Source organism: Sorex fumeus, unplaced genomic scaffold, assembly GCF_029834395.1.
Source record: "Sorex fumeus unplaced genomic scaffold, SorFum_2.1 ptg000356l, whole genome shotgun sequence".
Classification (NCBI taxonomy): domain Eukaryota; kingdom Metazoa; phylum Chordata; class Mammalia; order Eulipotyphla; family Soricidae; genus Sorex; species Sorex fumeus.
The window spans coordinates 184,206-201,620 of record NW_026606412.1 but is presented as its reverse complement, the minus strand read 5'-3'; the positions used below and the strand labels follow the sequence as shown (position 1 = coordinate 201,620).

The 17,415-nt window shown below is 46.9% G+C and overlaps 1 protein-coding gene across 1 annotated transcript in view; it reads right to left on the bottom strand.

The window, feature by feature from the left end:
• Positions 1–9,172: 9,172 nt before the first annotated feature.
• The window catches only part of LOC130019007 (astrotactin-1-like), a gene marked incomplete at both ends in the record, with an annotated part of 136,740 nt that continues 128,497 nt past the window's right edge, over positions 9,173–17,415 (bottom strand). The window contains 2 exon segments of the mRNA XM_056109633.1: positions 9,173–9,399; positions 13,354–13,458. Of these exon segments, the coding sequence (XP_055965608.1) occupies positions 9,173–9,399; positions 13,354–13,458 (332 nt within the window).

The window sequence follows — 17,415 nt, the reverse complement described above, 5'->3', positions numbered from 1 at the left end:
TGAGGAGCAGAGTTCCCAATCAGCCGCCCTGGGAGCTGTCCCTTCCTTTCTCAGTCCATCAGTTTCTCCCTGCCATTTTTTTGAAGGGTCAGATTGATCGATCAACTACAGATATGTGCACATGTACGTGTGGTGTTTTCGTCAGTTCACTGTCTGTCTGTCTGTGTCCGTCTGTCTGTGTCTGACTGTCTGTCTGTCTGTCTGTGTGTCTGTGTGGAACACTTGAGTGTTGGAACCAGGCTGAAATCAGAAGTAGAAATTTTAGAGAAGTTAGTGACATGCAACCCAGTGATTTAAGAAATGCAGTTGTTTTAGGAACCTGTTAGACAAGGGTTAATCCTTATCAGAAGGTTGAGCCTACAGAGAAAGCAGAATTCTCAATCTAAATTTCTTGTTAGAAGAACATTGATTATATTATTAATAGTTGAAATCCTTTTTGAACTTAAGAATCTTGTACTGTCTAGAAGAGCTATGGAACTAGAGCCTGAAACTAAAGTGAAATAAGAGTTCAGAGAAAGCAAGAACTTGTCTTACAAGCCTCAGCTAACTTTTATGAAAAATTTGTAAGAGGCAGTTTCCCTTTTTCTCACAGAACCTAGCAGGTCTTAGATACGGAGATCTCAGGTGCTAGCCAGGCCTGATCTTTGGGTTGCAGATTCCCAGCTCTAGGCAGGCTAGTCTTTGGTACGAGAGTGGAGAGAGGATTGGAATAAACTGCAACTAAGATCAAGCAGCCTGGCCATAAGGTTTCCTTCCTTTTCCTGCCCATCTCCATCTACCTCCCTGGAGTGGGGGAAACTACAGAACGCTGGCGGTGGGAAAGATAGATTGTTGCCATCCTTTTTGTGCTCACACAACAATTCAAATATTTTCTTATGCTGATATCAAAGTTTGGTTAAAAAAAAATCCAAAGGGCTTTTTCTGTGTCTGAAAGCATGTTTGTATTTCTGTGGAATTGTTAAAAAGTATCTGGTGTAGAAAGCTCATGATTTTAAATAATTAAGGTACAAGAACTATTGAAATTAAGCCAAAGAAGGTTTTATCATGTTTTATAAAAATTGATTGTTTATAGGTCTTATGCTGTTATGTTAATGTACATATTTGTATCTGCATTGGATTAGAATATTTGACCTAGAAAGAGTTAAAATAACTATGACACATTAAAACTGGTTTAAAAGTAATGGTTTAGTTTAATCATGAGTTTCTAGAGTTATAAAATTGGTTACAAAGTTTGTCCTACCAGTGCTCTATCTGATCTCTGAGACTCTTGGTAACTAAAATTTCTAGGGCTACTTAGTAATAAGTTGTATTGAATTAGTCTCAGATGTCAGCCTGACAATTTGAAGCCATAGCATTGCTTGTCTAGTGCTTGAAAGTGCATGCTATTATTTTGATAATTTTATTTTATGCCAAGGTTTGTCTCCAGGTATCAACCTAGCCCTGACCTGAGATGCTTTCTGCTTCATGGTAATATATGAGTGTTTTAATCTTTTTGTATTTGTGTTTTCCTCTAAATCAGAATTTTAAGATGTCTCCTGGTTAGTTTCTAATGTAAAGTGATCTTTTGCCCAGTGGATATACCTTGTAAAAGCTTTAATTGTGAGCATTTTTAAGCATTTTGAATATCTATGGAACTGATCTAATGCTTTTGAAATAGTACTGCAGAGTACAGTTTTGTCATGTTAAGTGAGATGGTTGGTAACTTGTGTCTAAATTTGGGAGATCACATTGTACATTGTACTACTATAGATGTATGCCATAAGTCAGAAAGATAATGGATGGAGATATCGTCAGTGGGAAGAAAGGAAAGGAATTCTGTTAAAGTGAAATTGATTTTTAAATGAATGAAAGTTACAGAATGTATGTAAAGGAATGTGTAGAAGGTTTGAGGTTGTTCTAAAGAAAAGAAACTGGTCAAACTGTTATAAGAAACGCTTTAAATCACATGCAGAATTCTTCTAGCACCTTTGTGGTAAGATCTATGGTAAAGATGATTGATGGATTATCTGGACTCCTGTTACAGTGCTCTTAAGATCATTGAATTTTTCAAAAGTTGCAGAAATCAAGGGTTTTGACATGGGATTAAAAACATGTTAAACGGTATGCTTTATCTCTACAGATTTTAGCTTCTCTGACTAGGACCCACAGCAAACAGGTGTATTACATCTCTGTGAGTAAAGTGAAATACTTGCTTTTCTCTTCTTTTGTACCTTCAGTATATTTTTTGATGTTTCATGGCACTATGTTGGTTTGCATAAATCCAGATAAGTCTTTCCTCTCTGTAATAGGGTCTACCCCTCATGCAGACAGGAAAAACCAGCCATGGGACCCCAAAGCCCTCTTCCAGGGAAACAGTCAGGGGATCTGTCTAAATGACAGGAGCAGGGATTTAACAGGTACTGTTTCAAGAACCCTACAAACCTCAGAGTGACCCTAGAGGCAGGCTGGCTCGAGAAAAGACTGGAAACCATCACTGCTATGGAGAATGAGGAATCTAGGACTCTGCAATGACTAACTCAGTCTGGGCCTACTCTCAGCGTCAAGGAAAAACCTGGAAACCAGGATTTTTCCCAGCCCTGAAGAAGGGATGGGATGGATTCCTTTCTGCCAGGACATCTCTGTGGAAAACGAGGACCAAAGCCACAACCCAAGGGCTCGAGACATCGCGGGACATCTTCTGGCCAGGCCTGGGTAGCTCTGACGTGCCAGATAAGATTAATGAAGATTAATGCCACTATTGTTGTGTCTCCTGTCTTTAGCTGATCCCCAGGACTTCTCAGTAAATAATTGGGTATCCCAAATGGAGAGTTCTCTAATCTTACTGTGTTTATGCAAAAGAACAAGCCAGGTTTGTTAAACTATCTTGCAACGTTTTAAAATGAAGGTGGAGAGAAAACCGTGTTTCTGTAACTTGCTTTTTGTAAGAATCAGATTCTAATTCTACAGAGGTGATTGAATAAATGTATTCTAATCTTGATCTAAAAGGTACCCCCTTTGGGGAAATTTAGATAAAACTTAGTTTACTGTCTGTAGGTAAAACAGCCTAATCTGTAAAGGGAACTCAATATTATACATGCTGTCACTAGTCTGATACGAGCATTGAAAGCCAGAGCTTTACTAGGGTGAAGCTCATCTCAAAGTGCAGAATTGCTTTCCCCCGGTCTGAATTGGCCAAAGTGTCGAGAAAGGCATCTAAACTGGTCAAATTAGAGTAGATTAATATCTAGTTCTAAAATACTGTGAATTTTCTTTCTATACTTTATTGCATCTCATTTTCTGTGAACAGTCATTTGGAGAGAACAAGAATATTATCAGCTCTTAATTTCTGTTGCATCATGGGATTAACAACTCCTGAACCAATGCAATGGAATATTATTAAAGGGTTATGTTTTAACACTAGTGAGAACCATCTTCCATGGGGAGGAACTGAACAGCAAGTAAGATAGAAGTAATTCAGAACTGTGCTTTCTGTGCCATTAATGAACTTAGTGGAAATCCTGAGCCTCCTCTCCTAACACCTGTTCAGCATCAAGGAACTTAGGGGTGAATCGGCAGCTTGACCTTATACAAATGATCAAATGTTCATATGTTCAAGGTATAAATATATGTTGGTTCTCATTGATAGCTTCAGTATATGGGCAGAAGCTTTTCCAGTCTGTACTGAGAAAGCCAGAGAATGGCTTGGTGTTTCTGTGACCATTAGAAAAATCTGAACACAGGAAGTTATATTATCAACCAAACCTGTTTGTAGAGTTAATCCTTTTCATTGTTTTAATGATAGAGATGGGTATGGCATTATGTTGCTTTGGTTTCTGTTGCTTTAACTCTTTTTAAGACCTCATCGAGAAATCTCTCACATCCCTGTTCGAGATAGTCTCCCAAAACCTGAGAGGACTCGACCTTCGACCTGTTGTTCCTCAAGAACAGAGGGCTTTGCTCTGATCTGGTGGAGGGATGCTGTTTCTACGCAGACCACACTGAGGTTGTCAGAGACTCTATAGCCAAGCTACGGGAAGGCCTTGAACGACGTCAGAGAAGCCTGGGAGAATTGGTTTGAGTCTTGAAGATCCTCCTAATTCGGGGCAACAATACCGGACTCTACCCACTGAGGGAAGCTACTCTTAACCACGGGTCCTTGAATTAGGCCCCGACCCCCCCACGATCTCTAGGATTAGAGATGCTCATGAAAAGAAGTGGGGAATGAAAGAATCCATATTAGGGCATCAAATTTTTGTGTACTTTAGCTAACTTGCAACATTGCTTTCTGTAAAACTGCTTGGCTGCTTTGCACCTGGGGGAGAGGGGACTTGCAAAGTGAACAGGGCATAACTTCTTTCTACAAGATTCAGGTGTATTTACTGTCCCTGAAATGTATTGTCTCAGTAAAGCACCCTGCAGATTTGGGTAAAGGCTAACTCAGGATGCTGGTGGTTGGGGGAAATTGCCCTTTCCTGGAATGTATTGTCTCACTAAAGCACCCTGCAGACTTGGGTAACACAAAACGAGGATGGTCAAGGGAGATTACCTAAGGCTTAATGATTCCAGCTATAACCTTGCTTGTGCTGACAATCTATGTACGTAAATGCTGATCTTTGAATCTATAGGCTAAGGAGTAAGGTACTTTTAAATGGATTGGTTAAGAAAGTATATGTTGTTACAAATCTATTGGCTATGAAATGCGCGGGCTTTGCTGTAACGGCCAGTGAAGGCCTATATAAGATCCCCTTTGAAGAAGTTCGGGGCTCTCAGCCACTGCCCATTTCTGGGGTATGCTGCGGAGCCCCAGCATGCTGGTCTAAATAAACCCCGTTTTTACTCCTGCAGGAATTGTGTCTATCTGGTCTCTCCGCGCCTCCCAGGGCCAGGGAACTCCCGATCCCAACATCGCCAAGAGAGAACCAAGAGTCCGGGAGACGCCACAGGCCCCCAGAGCAGAATCTAGGGGTGCTGATGGTGGGGTGCGCTGAGCAGGCAAAAGGAGGGGTCACGGAACAGAGCGGAACTTCCAACACCGGCGCCGGGAAACTTTCAGCAGATATCCCGACGGTAGCCCGTTGGCATGGATTTGGGGGGTGCCCCAGAACTGTCACTGGATAAAGGAATGTCCCCAAGAGGGACACGGTGCAGAAGCAAGAAAGTGGCGTGGGCTCCGCAGAGGGTCGGCGCTGGACACCTGCCATCCAAGAGAGACGATGGAAGCAATGGTGATGGGGACAGGCAGAGGTCCCCCCAATGGCAGGACCCCGAAGGACCACAACTGCTGGGTCGCGTTGGAATGAGAAGGGCCGAAGTGGAGACCCGGAGGGGGGACAGGCCAGTTCGGGGTGAAGGTTCAAGGGGGGAGGGTGGAGACAGCAATTCGATTTGCTTTCCACTCGGACCATCCAGGGAGCAAAGAGGAGACATGCCACGGAGGTAAAGGTCTGTGGGAAGCCAGGGACAATGCTTAGTGCTCTGGAGAGAGGGGCCGCAAGCCTGGGGGTGGATAGGTGTGGAGAGAGGCGGGCAGAGATGGAGCAGGAGAGAGAGGAGTTAGAGAGGGGATTCTGGGAAATGAGAGGGGGAGGAAGAGGGAGAGGGCGAGAGAGAGGGAGAGAGAAAAGAGAGAGGGAGAGAAAGGGAGAGAAATGGAAAGAGAGAGGGAGAGAAAGGGAGAGAGGGAGAGAGAGGGAGGAAGGAGAGAGAAGAAGAGAGAGGGAGAGATGGAGAGAGAAAAGAGAGGGAGAGAGGGAGAGAGAAGGAGGAGGGGAGAGGAAGAGAGAGGGAGAGAAAGGGAAAAAGAGGGAGAGGAGAGAGAGGGAGAGGAGAGAGGGGGGAGAGGGAGAAAGAGGGTGAGAAAGGGAGATGGAGAGAGAAAAGAGAGAGGGAGAGAAAGGGAGAGAGAAAAGAGAGAGGGAGAGGAGAGAGAGGGAGAGAGGGAGAGGAGAGAGAGGGAGAAGAGAGAGTGGGAGAGAGGGAGAGGAGAGAGAGGGAGAGAGAGGGAGGGAGGAGAGAGAGGAAGAGAGGGAGAGAGAAAAGAGAGAAAGGGAGAGGGATAGGGAAAAGAGAGAGGGAGAGAAGGGGAAAGAGAGGGAGAGAGAAGGAGAGCGAAAAGAGGGAGGGAGGGAGAGGGAGATAAAGGGAGAAAATGGAGAGAGAGGGAGAGAGAAGACAGTGAGGGGGAGAGAGAGGGGAAGAGAGGGAGAAAGAGAGAAAAGAGGGAGAGAGAGAAAGAGAGGGAGTGAGGAGAGGAAGGGGAGCGGGAGAGGGAGGGAGAAAGGGAGAGAGAGGAAGAGGGAAAGAGAAGGAGAGGGAGAGAGACAGTGAGAGGTAGAGAGGGAGACAGAGAGTGAGAGGGAGGGAGAAAGAGGGAGAGAGGGAGCGAAGGAGGGAGGGAGGGAGGGAGGGAGAGAGACTGTGTTCATCCACTGAGACACCCAAACGGAGATGGGAAAGAGAGGGGTCTCTGATTCCTTGCTTTCAGGGTTCATGTGGAAAGAAGAGCTTCTGGGGAACCCGTGATGGGATGGGCGAGTCAAGGGGCCCCAGAGCATGGGGGGGGGAAGGCCAAACGGATCCTGAAAGCCGTGTAGACTGTGTCTCAGCAAGAAGTGGCTGAGTCCATATCAGTCACAGTAGAATCAAGGTGGGCTCCGAACAGACTAGACGAGCTGACCACTGGGAAGGGCAGTGGCCCAAAGACCACTTCCGGTGGTCCCGGAAGTCCAAACTCCCATCAACACTGCCAGATCCGGCCAGTCCTTCCGCCACGGGCCACTGGGAAACCGGAGTGGGCTGTACCATTTGGGGCAGTCACCAGCCCCCCTACACAGAAAACTCAGAAACGCAGCTGGCGGTGGGCCAGAGTCTCCTCGCTCTACCCATAGGAGACTCCTTGGCAGGGTCTTCTAGACCGAGAAGGATGGGAAGACGCTGAGCTTGAGCGAATGTGGGGGCAGCTTTGGCTCAAGAGGGCTCAGAACATGGTGTGGAAAGTGACCGTAGCAGAAGCAACACTCTCACCTTCTCGGGAGGAAAACGTAAGCCCCCAGTTTCTGATTTGGTTCTCTGTGTCTATGTGTGACTCACTTCTATTCTCAGTGCATCATGGTCTGAAAAGATCGTTGATACTATTTCTAACTTCCTGATTCTATTGAGCTATGTTTTGTGGCCTAGCACATGGTCTATTTTGGAAAATGTTCCATGCACACTGGAGAAGAATGTGTATTCTCTCTTTTTGGGGGTGTAAAGCCCTGTATTGGTCTATAAGCCCTCTCTCTTCTATTTCTTCGTTCAAAGCCAACGATTCCTTGCTGAGTTTTGTTCTTGTTGATCTATCCAGAGGTGATAAGGCGATGTCGAAGTCTCCAACTACTATTGTGTTGCTAGCAATGTCCTCCTTAAAATCTGTTAGCAGTTGTTTTAAGTATTTAGCTGTTCCCTCATTAGGTGCGTATACGTTTACGGGTGTGATTTCTTCCTGTTGTACGTATCCCTTGATGAAGAGAAAGTAGCCTTCGCTGTCCCTCCTAATCTTTTTCAACCTGAAATTAATGTTGTCGGATACTAGTATGGCCACCCCAGCTTTTTTGAGGGAGCTGTTTGCTAAGCCCCAGTTTCTAAGCAGAGGGCCCCAAACTTATATAACCTGCCACCCACTTTTTAAAAAAAAATGAGGGCTGGAGCGATAGCACAGCAGGGAGGGTATTTTCCTGGCATGTGGCCGACCAGAGTTTGATTCCCAGCATCCCATAGGGTCCCCCGAGCACCGCCAGGAGTGATTCCTGAGTGCAGAGCCAGGAGTCACCCCTGAGCATCACAGGGTGTGACCCGAAAAGAAAAAAAAAGAATGCAGTGGGAAAGGTATTTGCCTAGCTCACAGCTGACCGTGGTTTGACCCCTACCTTCCCACAGGGTCCCCTGAGCACTGTCAGGAGTGACCCCTGAGTGCAGAGTCAGGAGTCAGCCTTGAGCATCACCTGGAATGGCCCCCAAAGCAAAACAAAACAATTTCCCAGGTTGACTTCTGGTGGCACCTCCCTGGAAGGTAAGACCCCTTAAACAAATAGGAAGTGTCCCTTTCAAGCAGTTGTGTTAAGTCTTCCATCACCCCAGTGGGTATTTCCAGCCCTTAGGGCTGGAGCAAGAGCACAGCGGATAGGGCTTTTGCCTTGCACGTGGTCGACCTGGGTTCGATTCCTCCACCCCTCTCGGAGAGCCTGGCAAGCTACCGAGAGTATCCCGCCCACACGGCAGAGCCTGGCAAGCTCCCCGTGGTGTATTTGAGATGCCAAACACAGTCACAACAAGTCTCACAATGGAGACGTGACTGGTGCCCACTTGAGCAAATCGATGAACAATGGGACGACAGTGACACAGTGCTACAGTGCTACCCTTGGGGGTGGATGTTACCTACTTTGGGGGAACAGTACACTGGAGCAAGACACAGCATCAATGGTGGCACCCAGAGCATCTTAGCCCAGGAGGTTGGGTGCTGGGTGCCGCTTTATCTTCCTGGCATACCATTGACAACAAAGCTCCCTGTCTGCCCCCAACTCTGGCTCAAGAAGGCTTTGGAGGTCCGACTTCCGGCGCTTTCTTTTCTTTCTTTCTTTTTTTTTGCTTTTTGGGTCACACCCGGCGATGCTCAGGGGTTCCTCCTCGCTCTGGAATCACTCCTGGTGGTGCTCAGGGGACCCTATGGGATGCCGGGGATCAAACCCGGGTCAGCTGCCTGCAAGGCAAACGCCCTCCTTTCTGTGCTATCACTACAGCCGCTCGGTGTTTTCTTTTCTTTTCCTTTTTTTTGGGGGGGGGGTCATACCCGGCGATACCTAGGGCTGACTCCCGGCTCTGCACTCAGGAATCACTCCTGGTGGTGCTTGGGGGACCCTATGGGATGCTGGGAATCGAACCCGGGTCGGCCGCGTGCAAGGCAAACTCCTTCCTCTCTGTATTACCGCTCCGGCCTGAATACTATTGCTCCAAACTGAGTAGCTAATTAAAAAAAATTGACAGTGATTTTCAACTGCCAGGGCTGGGTATAAAAGGACATAAAATGTCAAGCCCCTCTTTCTGATAATCAAGAGACACTGTCCTCCCAACGACCCCATGTGGCGCTCTGGTATTAGTCCCCGCACCTCAGCAAGCTCAAGGGTGAACGCAGAGTATACTGACCCCCATCCAACGCTACCCCTCCCCCAGGTATTTCTCCTGCGCCCACCACAGTACCTTTGCTGATGTCTTCATATTCCAGCCAGAGCCGCCGCTGCACCTGCTTGTTGGGGTACCAGATCGAACAGGACTCCTCGAAGCCGTAGACGGCTTCCTGGATGTAGTGGTTGCCAAAGTGGTCCAGGAGGGCCACGAAATCCGCCCGCGAGGTGGCACCATCCAGGGAGTGGAGGGCGTTGCTCAGAGCTATGGGGAAAGGAGCATCGTGGCAATTAAGACAGGAAGCCGGCCTCACAGGCTGGGGGGAAAAGGCAGCTGGAATGGAGAAGGGACCACTAAGTGAAGGATGCCTGGAGGGCTCGCTTGGGATGGGAGATGCGTGCTGAAAGTAGACTATGGACCAAACGTGATGGCCACTTAGTACCTGTTTTGCAAACCTTAACACCCAAAGGGAGAGAGAGAGAAAGAGGGAATGTGCCTGCTATGTTACGTTTCGGTCATACAATGGTCGAGCACCCATCCCTCCACCCGTGCCCAATCTCCATCATCAATGTTCCCAGTATCCCTCCCACCAACCCCACCCCTTCCCCCCCGCCTCTGTGGTAGACACCTTCCCTCTTACTCTCTCTCCTTTGGGGTGTTGTGGTTTGCAATACAGGTACTATCATGTTTGGTCCATAGTCTACTTTCAGCACACATCTCCCATCCTGAGCGAGCTCTTCAAGCATCATTTACCTAGTGGTTATTTTATTTATTTATTTGGACTTTTGGGGTCACACCGAGCGATGCTCAGGGGTTCCTCCTGGCTCTGCACTCAGGAATCACTCCTGGCGGTGCTCGGGGGACCCTATGGGAGGCCGGAGATCGAACCCGGGTCGGCCGCATGCAAGGCAAGTGCCCTACCCACTGTGCTATCACTCTGGCCCCCCCTAGTGGTTATATTTGACCTTTGACTTGGAGGCTTTTGGAGGTCACACCTGGCGATGCTCAGGGGTCACTCCTGGCTCTGCACTCAGGCAAGTTTAAGCCAGACACTGCAATGCTCTATCGCTCCTGCGAGGTCACTGTCGTCTTGCTTCACTTTTTCTTTTCTTCCCAGTCAAAGTCATAATGTGAGGAGCTGGAGCGATAGCACAGCAAGGAGGGCGTTTGCCTGGCACGCGGCAGACCCGGGTTCGAGCCCCTGCATCCCAGAGGGTCCCCTAAGCACCACCAGGAGTGATTCCTGAGTGCAGAGCCAGGAGTCAGTCCTGTGCATCACCGGGTGTGACTCAAAAAGAAAAAAAAAGGAAGGAAGGAAGGAAGGAAGGAGGGAAGGAAGAAGGAAGGAAGGAAGGAAAGAAAGAAAGAAAGAAAGAAAGAAAGAAAGAAAGAAAGAAAGAAAGAAACAGTCATCATGTGAGAACCATTCTGCGGGCTCAAATCAAAAGTCAAACAATAGGACAGGGCCACCCAAGACAGAAACAATTGCCTGCAATAAATAAATAAATACAAAGGGGACTCAAACAACATGCGAAAAGGTGGGCAGGGCTTCTGTTTGTTCTAGAAGTTCCATGTATAGGATGAAAACTGCCCGAGGGCAGAAAGAAGCTTCCAGCATCCCTCACTGCCCAGTGCCAAAGTCCCCATGGACTGGCTTTTCTCCAATGAAGAATTTTTTTTTCTGCCAAGTTTTCTGTAGCCCCAACTCGGCAACTCTGAGCGCAGGCAACTTTCTAGAACCTTCTACGCTGGCAGGGAAGGGAGGGAGGGGAGACTAGCTCAGGGTGCAAACCCCAGTTCTGAATTCACAAATGGTGGGGGATGCTGTTAGTGATTGTAGGGGGCCTATGACTTACTGTTAATCCCTGCTGGGTAAAGCAGGAAACTGTGTGTGTGTGTGTGTGTGTGTGTGCTTGTGTGTATGTTTTGTGTGTGTGTGTGTGTGTGTGTGTGTGTGTGTGTGTGGTGGGGGGTATACTGAGTATTCCTAGAGTGAGAAATTGCTCATTCCTTGTAGGATAACATTGGTTTGTCCTTTCTGCCTTGTTGCAGGGAGCTCAGGCTGATTGGGTTACTCTCGTCACAGTGCTCCCATTCCTTGGTGCTTATTTGTAACTTCTTTCTTTGTGCTCTGTTAACTTGCAAATCTTGTTTTCCACTTCTCCTTAAGTCCTCTGCATAGTTAATTCAGATCAACGTACTTTGTGTATGGACACAGACAAGAAAAGACAGTAGATGCTATGCTTTTGTAACGTGGGAGTTAGTTGACTCTGAATGATATTTACCTCCTGACCTCAGTCTCTGCTACCCTTACCTCCTAGCACCCCCAAAGCAGGGTCCCAATGAGGGACTGGATGGACCCAGGGCAAGCGGTGAGCTATGTGCTACCCTGGCATCGAAATGGGCCTGGCCAAAATGCCAAAATGCTTAACCATAAGTTAAGAGCTTGGTCATGGACAAATTCTGTCATGATCCAAAAAGCAATAACTAGATTCGGACCCTGCTAGGGTTAGGAAAGATTAATCTGGCCTGAGCTCTGTAGTCTGAGTCTGTGGCAAGATGTTCCCGGGAGAGACACCCTACAAGCTCAATGTATCTCTTACTGTATCCATTAAAATTTTACTAATATTAAGAAGTAGAATTAAGATGTTAATTAAGTTATTGGACTAAGGAGAAGAGGAAAACAATATTTACAAGTTAGCAGAGCACAAAGAAAGAAGTTACAAATAAACACCGAGGAATGGGAGCACTGTGATGGGAGCAACCCAATCAACCTAAGTTCCCTGCAGCAAGGCAGAAAGGACAAACCAATGTTATCTTACAATTTTTTTTTTGGTTCACAATACAGTTGTTTCAAGCATTTAGTGTTCCAACATACTAGTGTGACCTTCACTCCACCCCAGGTCTCCCTCCGAATCCCAACCTGTCCCCTGAGGCACAGAACAAATTTACTTTATATTGCTTATTCCGACAAAGCTTTAAGAAATGGCAAATAGAGACATCAGAAAAAAAAATCAGTAAAAGCCAATTTGCCATTACTATATGATTTTGACCTGTGTAAAATAAGAAAATGGAAACTCTGTAATGCAATATAAAATATTCTCATTTACATCTATACGTTTTCAACTCTGGAATCTATCACTGTATCACTGTATCCCTGTCATCCTGTTGTTCATCGATTTACTTGAGCGGGCGCCAGGAATGTCTTCATTCGTCCTAACCCTGAGATTTTAGCAGCCTCTCCTTACTCTGGAATCTACAGTACACTAAATTTTATCTTTATACTTGGACCTCGTTATGGTAACAATCATGTTAATAACACTTTTAAAGCAATTCTGTGTTCCTATTTTGGAGTTTCCATGGAATAGGTAACACTTTCCTATGTAAATTTTCCTCCTACACTTTATCTAAACACTGTGGTTTACAGAATTGTTCGTGATGATTTGTTTCAAGCATTCAATATTCCACCCCCACTCCTACCATCATCATTACACTTTCCTCCACCACTGTCTCCAATTTTCCTAACCACCCCGTAGCCTGCCCCCACAGCAAACTCTCAATAATTTATTCTATATTGCTTCTTATCTATAATTTGCTAACAGAATGTTAAAAAATGTTTCCTTAGGAGAAAATGAGTGTCAATTGTTGTGTCTCACCATGGAGCCATTAAGCCCTCGTTTGAGAGATTACTGAGACACCGGTACAGATTAAGCCTTTTGTCTTTCCCTTTTGTTAATTGTCCCTCGGTCGTTTTTTTTTTTCTAAGTGACCTCTACCCCGGAAGCTGTTTGGGAATCTTAAGTTTTGTATTTTCCCCCTTCCTTCCTTTGTCTATTCTTCCCCTTACTCTCTCTTCTGATGGTAATTCGGTTGCTGGTATTGAACACATTCCCTCTGTCCTGTGGTAGGCAATTGACTTTGTTACTTCCTCATGACACAGGGGACAAGAAGGGGGACAGATGACAAAAAAAAAGGGTTTCTCTTCATGGGTTCCTGCCTTGTCCTTCCCGGTTTTCTAGACCCATCAGGTTCTGGCGAAAACCCACCCTTCCTTTCCCATGTCCTGAAGGGCCCCCAGCCCAGCCCTCTTGCAGCCCAAGAGGGCGTGAACAACCCAGTGAACAACTATCCAGTGAACAGCACTGGGCAGAGCGTGGGGAGCAGAGGGGGTGCCCACGCCAACGAGGGTGGGGTGTGTAAGGCGCAGTACTTACTCACCCTGAGACACGGCCACCTGGTTGAGTTTGATGTGATACATCAAGGACCGGACCTTCCAGTGCTGTAGGACGGGGTACCCCGACACCTCGCTGAAGTTCACCATCCCTGGGCAGAGAGGAGAGGGAGTGGGAGGTCCCGCCAAGACAGGGCTGTGGCGTGGAGAGCCGTGTCAGACATGGACACATATCATGAGTGTGAGTTGCCTTGCATACAACAGCAAGGAGTTTGAGGTTGTCTTTTTTTAATAATTTTTTTAAAAAATTTTATTAGTGAAACGCCATGAGGTACAGTTGTAGACTTACACATTTTTTGTGCTTGGGTTTCAGTGATACAATGATCGAGTACCCATCCCTCCACCAGTGCCCATTCTCCACCACCACTGATCCCAGTCTCCCTCCCACCCCATGAGAAAATGCTCTACATCATTAATCATCAGGGAGATGCAGATCAAAACAACAATGAGATATCATTTCACACCGCAGAGACTGGCCCACATCCAAAAGAATTTTTTTTTTAAATTTTAATGAATCACTGTGAGATACAGTTACGGACTTACAGACTTGTATGATTACACTGAGGTTCATACAATGTTCGAGCACCCATCCCTCCACCTGTACCTATTCTCCATCACTAATGTTTCCAGTATCCCTCCTGTCACCCCCGCCCCATCCCCCCCCCAACTCCCCACTTCTGTGGCAGACCCATTCCCTTTTACTCTCTCTCTTTGGGGGATGTTATGGTTTGCAATGCAGGTACTAAGCGGCCATCATGTTTGGTCCATAGTCTACTTTCAGCACGCATCCTTCATCTCGAGTGAGTCCTCCAAGCATCCTTCACTGAGTAGTTCCTTCTCCATCTCAGCTGCCTTTTCCCCCAGCACATGAGATCAACTTCCAAGCCATGGAGCAATCCTCCTGGCCCTTATCTCTACTAGCCCTTAGGTATTAGTATCCTATTATGTGACTTTATATTCCACAAATGAGTGCAGTCCTTCTATGTCTGTCCCTCTCTCTCATTTCACTGCACAGTGGTAGGGCGTTTGCCTTGTGAGCAGCCAGCCCAGCCGAGCTGGGTTTGATTCCTCTGCCCCTCTCGGAGAACCCAGCAAACTACTGAGAGTATCTCGCCCACACGACAAAGCCTGGCAAGCTACCCGTGACGTATTCAATATGCCAAACACAGTAACAAGTCTCAAAATGGAGACGTTACTGGGCCCGCTCGAGCAAATCAATGAACAACGGGAGGACAGTGTTTGACAGTGTTTTGTTGATGCTCTCCATGTCAATCCAGGGAGTTGGGGCGGAGTCATCTGGCACAGGTCTGAGTTCCGAATAGTCTCCCCTAAGAGCGGCTCACGAATTGTCTACACAGCTCGAGGCTTTACTGTAACTTACCCGAGTTCTCACCCTCCTTAATAGCTGCCGTAATTGACTTCTCCTCCAACCTGATAGCATTGATTTTTCTGTCCCACTAAACTGATTTGTGTTTAGTATTTAAGTTTTAATTACTCGGAGGCTGATAACAATGATTTTGTCTTTATCAAGAGGAGGGAAACTGTAGGGCTATGCCAGAAGGGGGAGGGAGAGCCTACTTACAGTGCCCTCTGGGTTCCAGACCCTCTTTGGGAGTCCCCCTGCTCCCAACTGGAGAACTGAGTCCCCAAGAAGTCAGGTCATTTGTCCAAGGCCGTGCCCCCAAAAAACTTCCTCTTCCTGATGTTATAACTGGCTGTTTGCCTTGAAAACCTTGGGAAAATGAGTTGCCCCTATTTGAATTCTAGAACATATCATAAATATAAAAGGCCTTTATTAATAAAAAAAAGAAAACAGAATAATTAGGCCAAGGGGATAAAAAAAACAACGCGCTAAGTTTAGAAAATTGATTTAGCTTCATTCTAATGCTTTGTGTTTGCTGTTTGGACTCATTATAGAAAATCGGACACAATGGCAGCCCAAATACAGGCATAGTGAGAGGTTCTAGATGCAGTTGTAAATAGAACGGTGCTGGGGGCTGGAGCAATAGCACAGTGGGGATGGCATTTGCCTTGCATACGGCTGACCCCGGTTGGATTCCCAGCATCCCATAGGGTCCCCTGAGCACCGCCAGGAGTGATTCCTGAGTTCAAAGCCAGGAGTAACTCCTGAGCATCTCCGGGTGTGACCCAAAAAGAAAAATAAATAGAACGATGCTAATATATCCATAGTGATATCTCTTGCAATGTTAGCCTAGGCTTCGTGCAGGCTACATCAACTCATCCTTAAACTAGACGAAGAGAGGGTGCTTCCCAGTTGCTGAGTAACTGTCAGGTTTCTATTTCTGTGAGAATCAAAGAGGGTGAATGATTGGGGAGACCAAAAGGAGAAAGCGATGCTCGGGGGTCACTCCTGGCTCTGCACTCAGAAATTACTCCTGGTGGTTCTTGGGGGACCATATGGAATGCCAGGGATTGAATCCGGGTCAACCGTATGCAAGGCAAATGCCCTCCCCATTGTACTGTTACTCCAGTCCAGCGTAGGTCCACTTTAAAAGCATAGCAATGAAGTCCACACTCTACAAGTTTGAGAGTAATGACATCTACCTCTTTGGAACATAAAACCCACAAGATGTGGAGAGTGGATATACCTGAGCATAGCCCCCGACACCCCCAACCCACCATCACTACCACCACCACAAACTTTGGGCAACTGGTCTACCTCACATGCATCCTCTAGTTACGGATGCTCGCTGTTTTACTGTTATTTAGAAAAGAAGACAAATAAAGCAACAGCAAGGTCAATAAATGAAGGTTTTTGCAACATATTAGACATCACACATCAGATATTCTGTTAGATATTCCTCTTCATGGCAGGAAATTGGGGGTTTGGAATCCTAATGGTGCCGCAGAGAGCCTGGGTAAGGCGAGACTCTGGCTGAGGTGCGGTCTGAAGTTGCTTGCCGTGGCCACCTGCCAAAGGGATCTTAGGGGGGCCCTAGGATTTCCTCAGCCAAGACAAAGGCTCAGCGGACCTAAGCTCTTGCTTGCTCTTCAATTCTACAAGTCCCACCAGCTGGGAAACTTTGGCTAAGGCCATTCGTTTGTATCCGTTTTCACCTCTGAGAAGTGGAGATAATGGAATTGGTCGTACCTCCTCTGTACCTACCGATTGTCTAGCGCTCAATTGTCATGGGTGAAAAGAGGCTATGAATATAAAAATTCATCTGGGGAAAGATAAAACACCACCTCCACAGAGGGGCACGCGCAAACACACACACACACACAACTTCCAAAATTTTGCTGTCCTCTGCCGCCTCTCTCTCCTCTTTCCTCAGTACTGGGTGTCGCAGTTATCCACCTTTTGGGCTTAAGTTCAAAACAACTGTAGCACTGCATTGTATCACTGTCCTCCTGTTGTTCATGGACTTGCTCGAGCGGGCACCAGTAACGCCTCCACTGTAAGACTTGTTGTGACTGTGTTTGGCATCTCGAATACGCCATAGGGAGCTTGCCAGGCTCTGTCATGCGAGTGGGACACTCTCGGTAGCTTGCCGGGTTCTCCGAGAGGGGTGGAGGAATCGAACCCGGGTTGGCCGCATGCAAGGCAAATGCCCTATCCGCTGTGCTATCGCTCCAGCCCCTCAAGACAACAAAGGAGGGAAAATAAAGGGAGTCTGGGTGTTGGGGATGGGGAGGGCTGACTGACCCCACATGCACAGAAACACCAATCTTCCTCGGAACACGCATGCCTGACCCAGTCAGGCAGCAAAGCAGCACCGCTGCTGTGGAAAAAGGAACCTCATGGTGCCTGTTCACACACAATGTAGCCGCGGGTTCCGAGAAAGGGAGAGAGGAACAGACCCTTTTTCTGACTAACTCACAGGATCTTTTCCCAGTGTGCCTTTGACTTGTCATCATCATCAGCTCTAGTGTTTTATTTTTGTTGTGATGTGGGGACAGGTTTCTGAATGACACTTCCCCCCACCCCACTCCCCGTGAACAAAATAGCTCTGGTTTGTCCAGAAAGACTTTTCCTCTGAACCTATTTCTGAAGAAAGAATGACAAAGTGGACCAATGAGGGATGGAG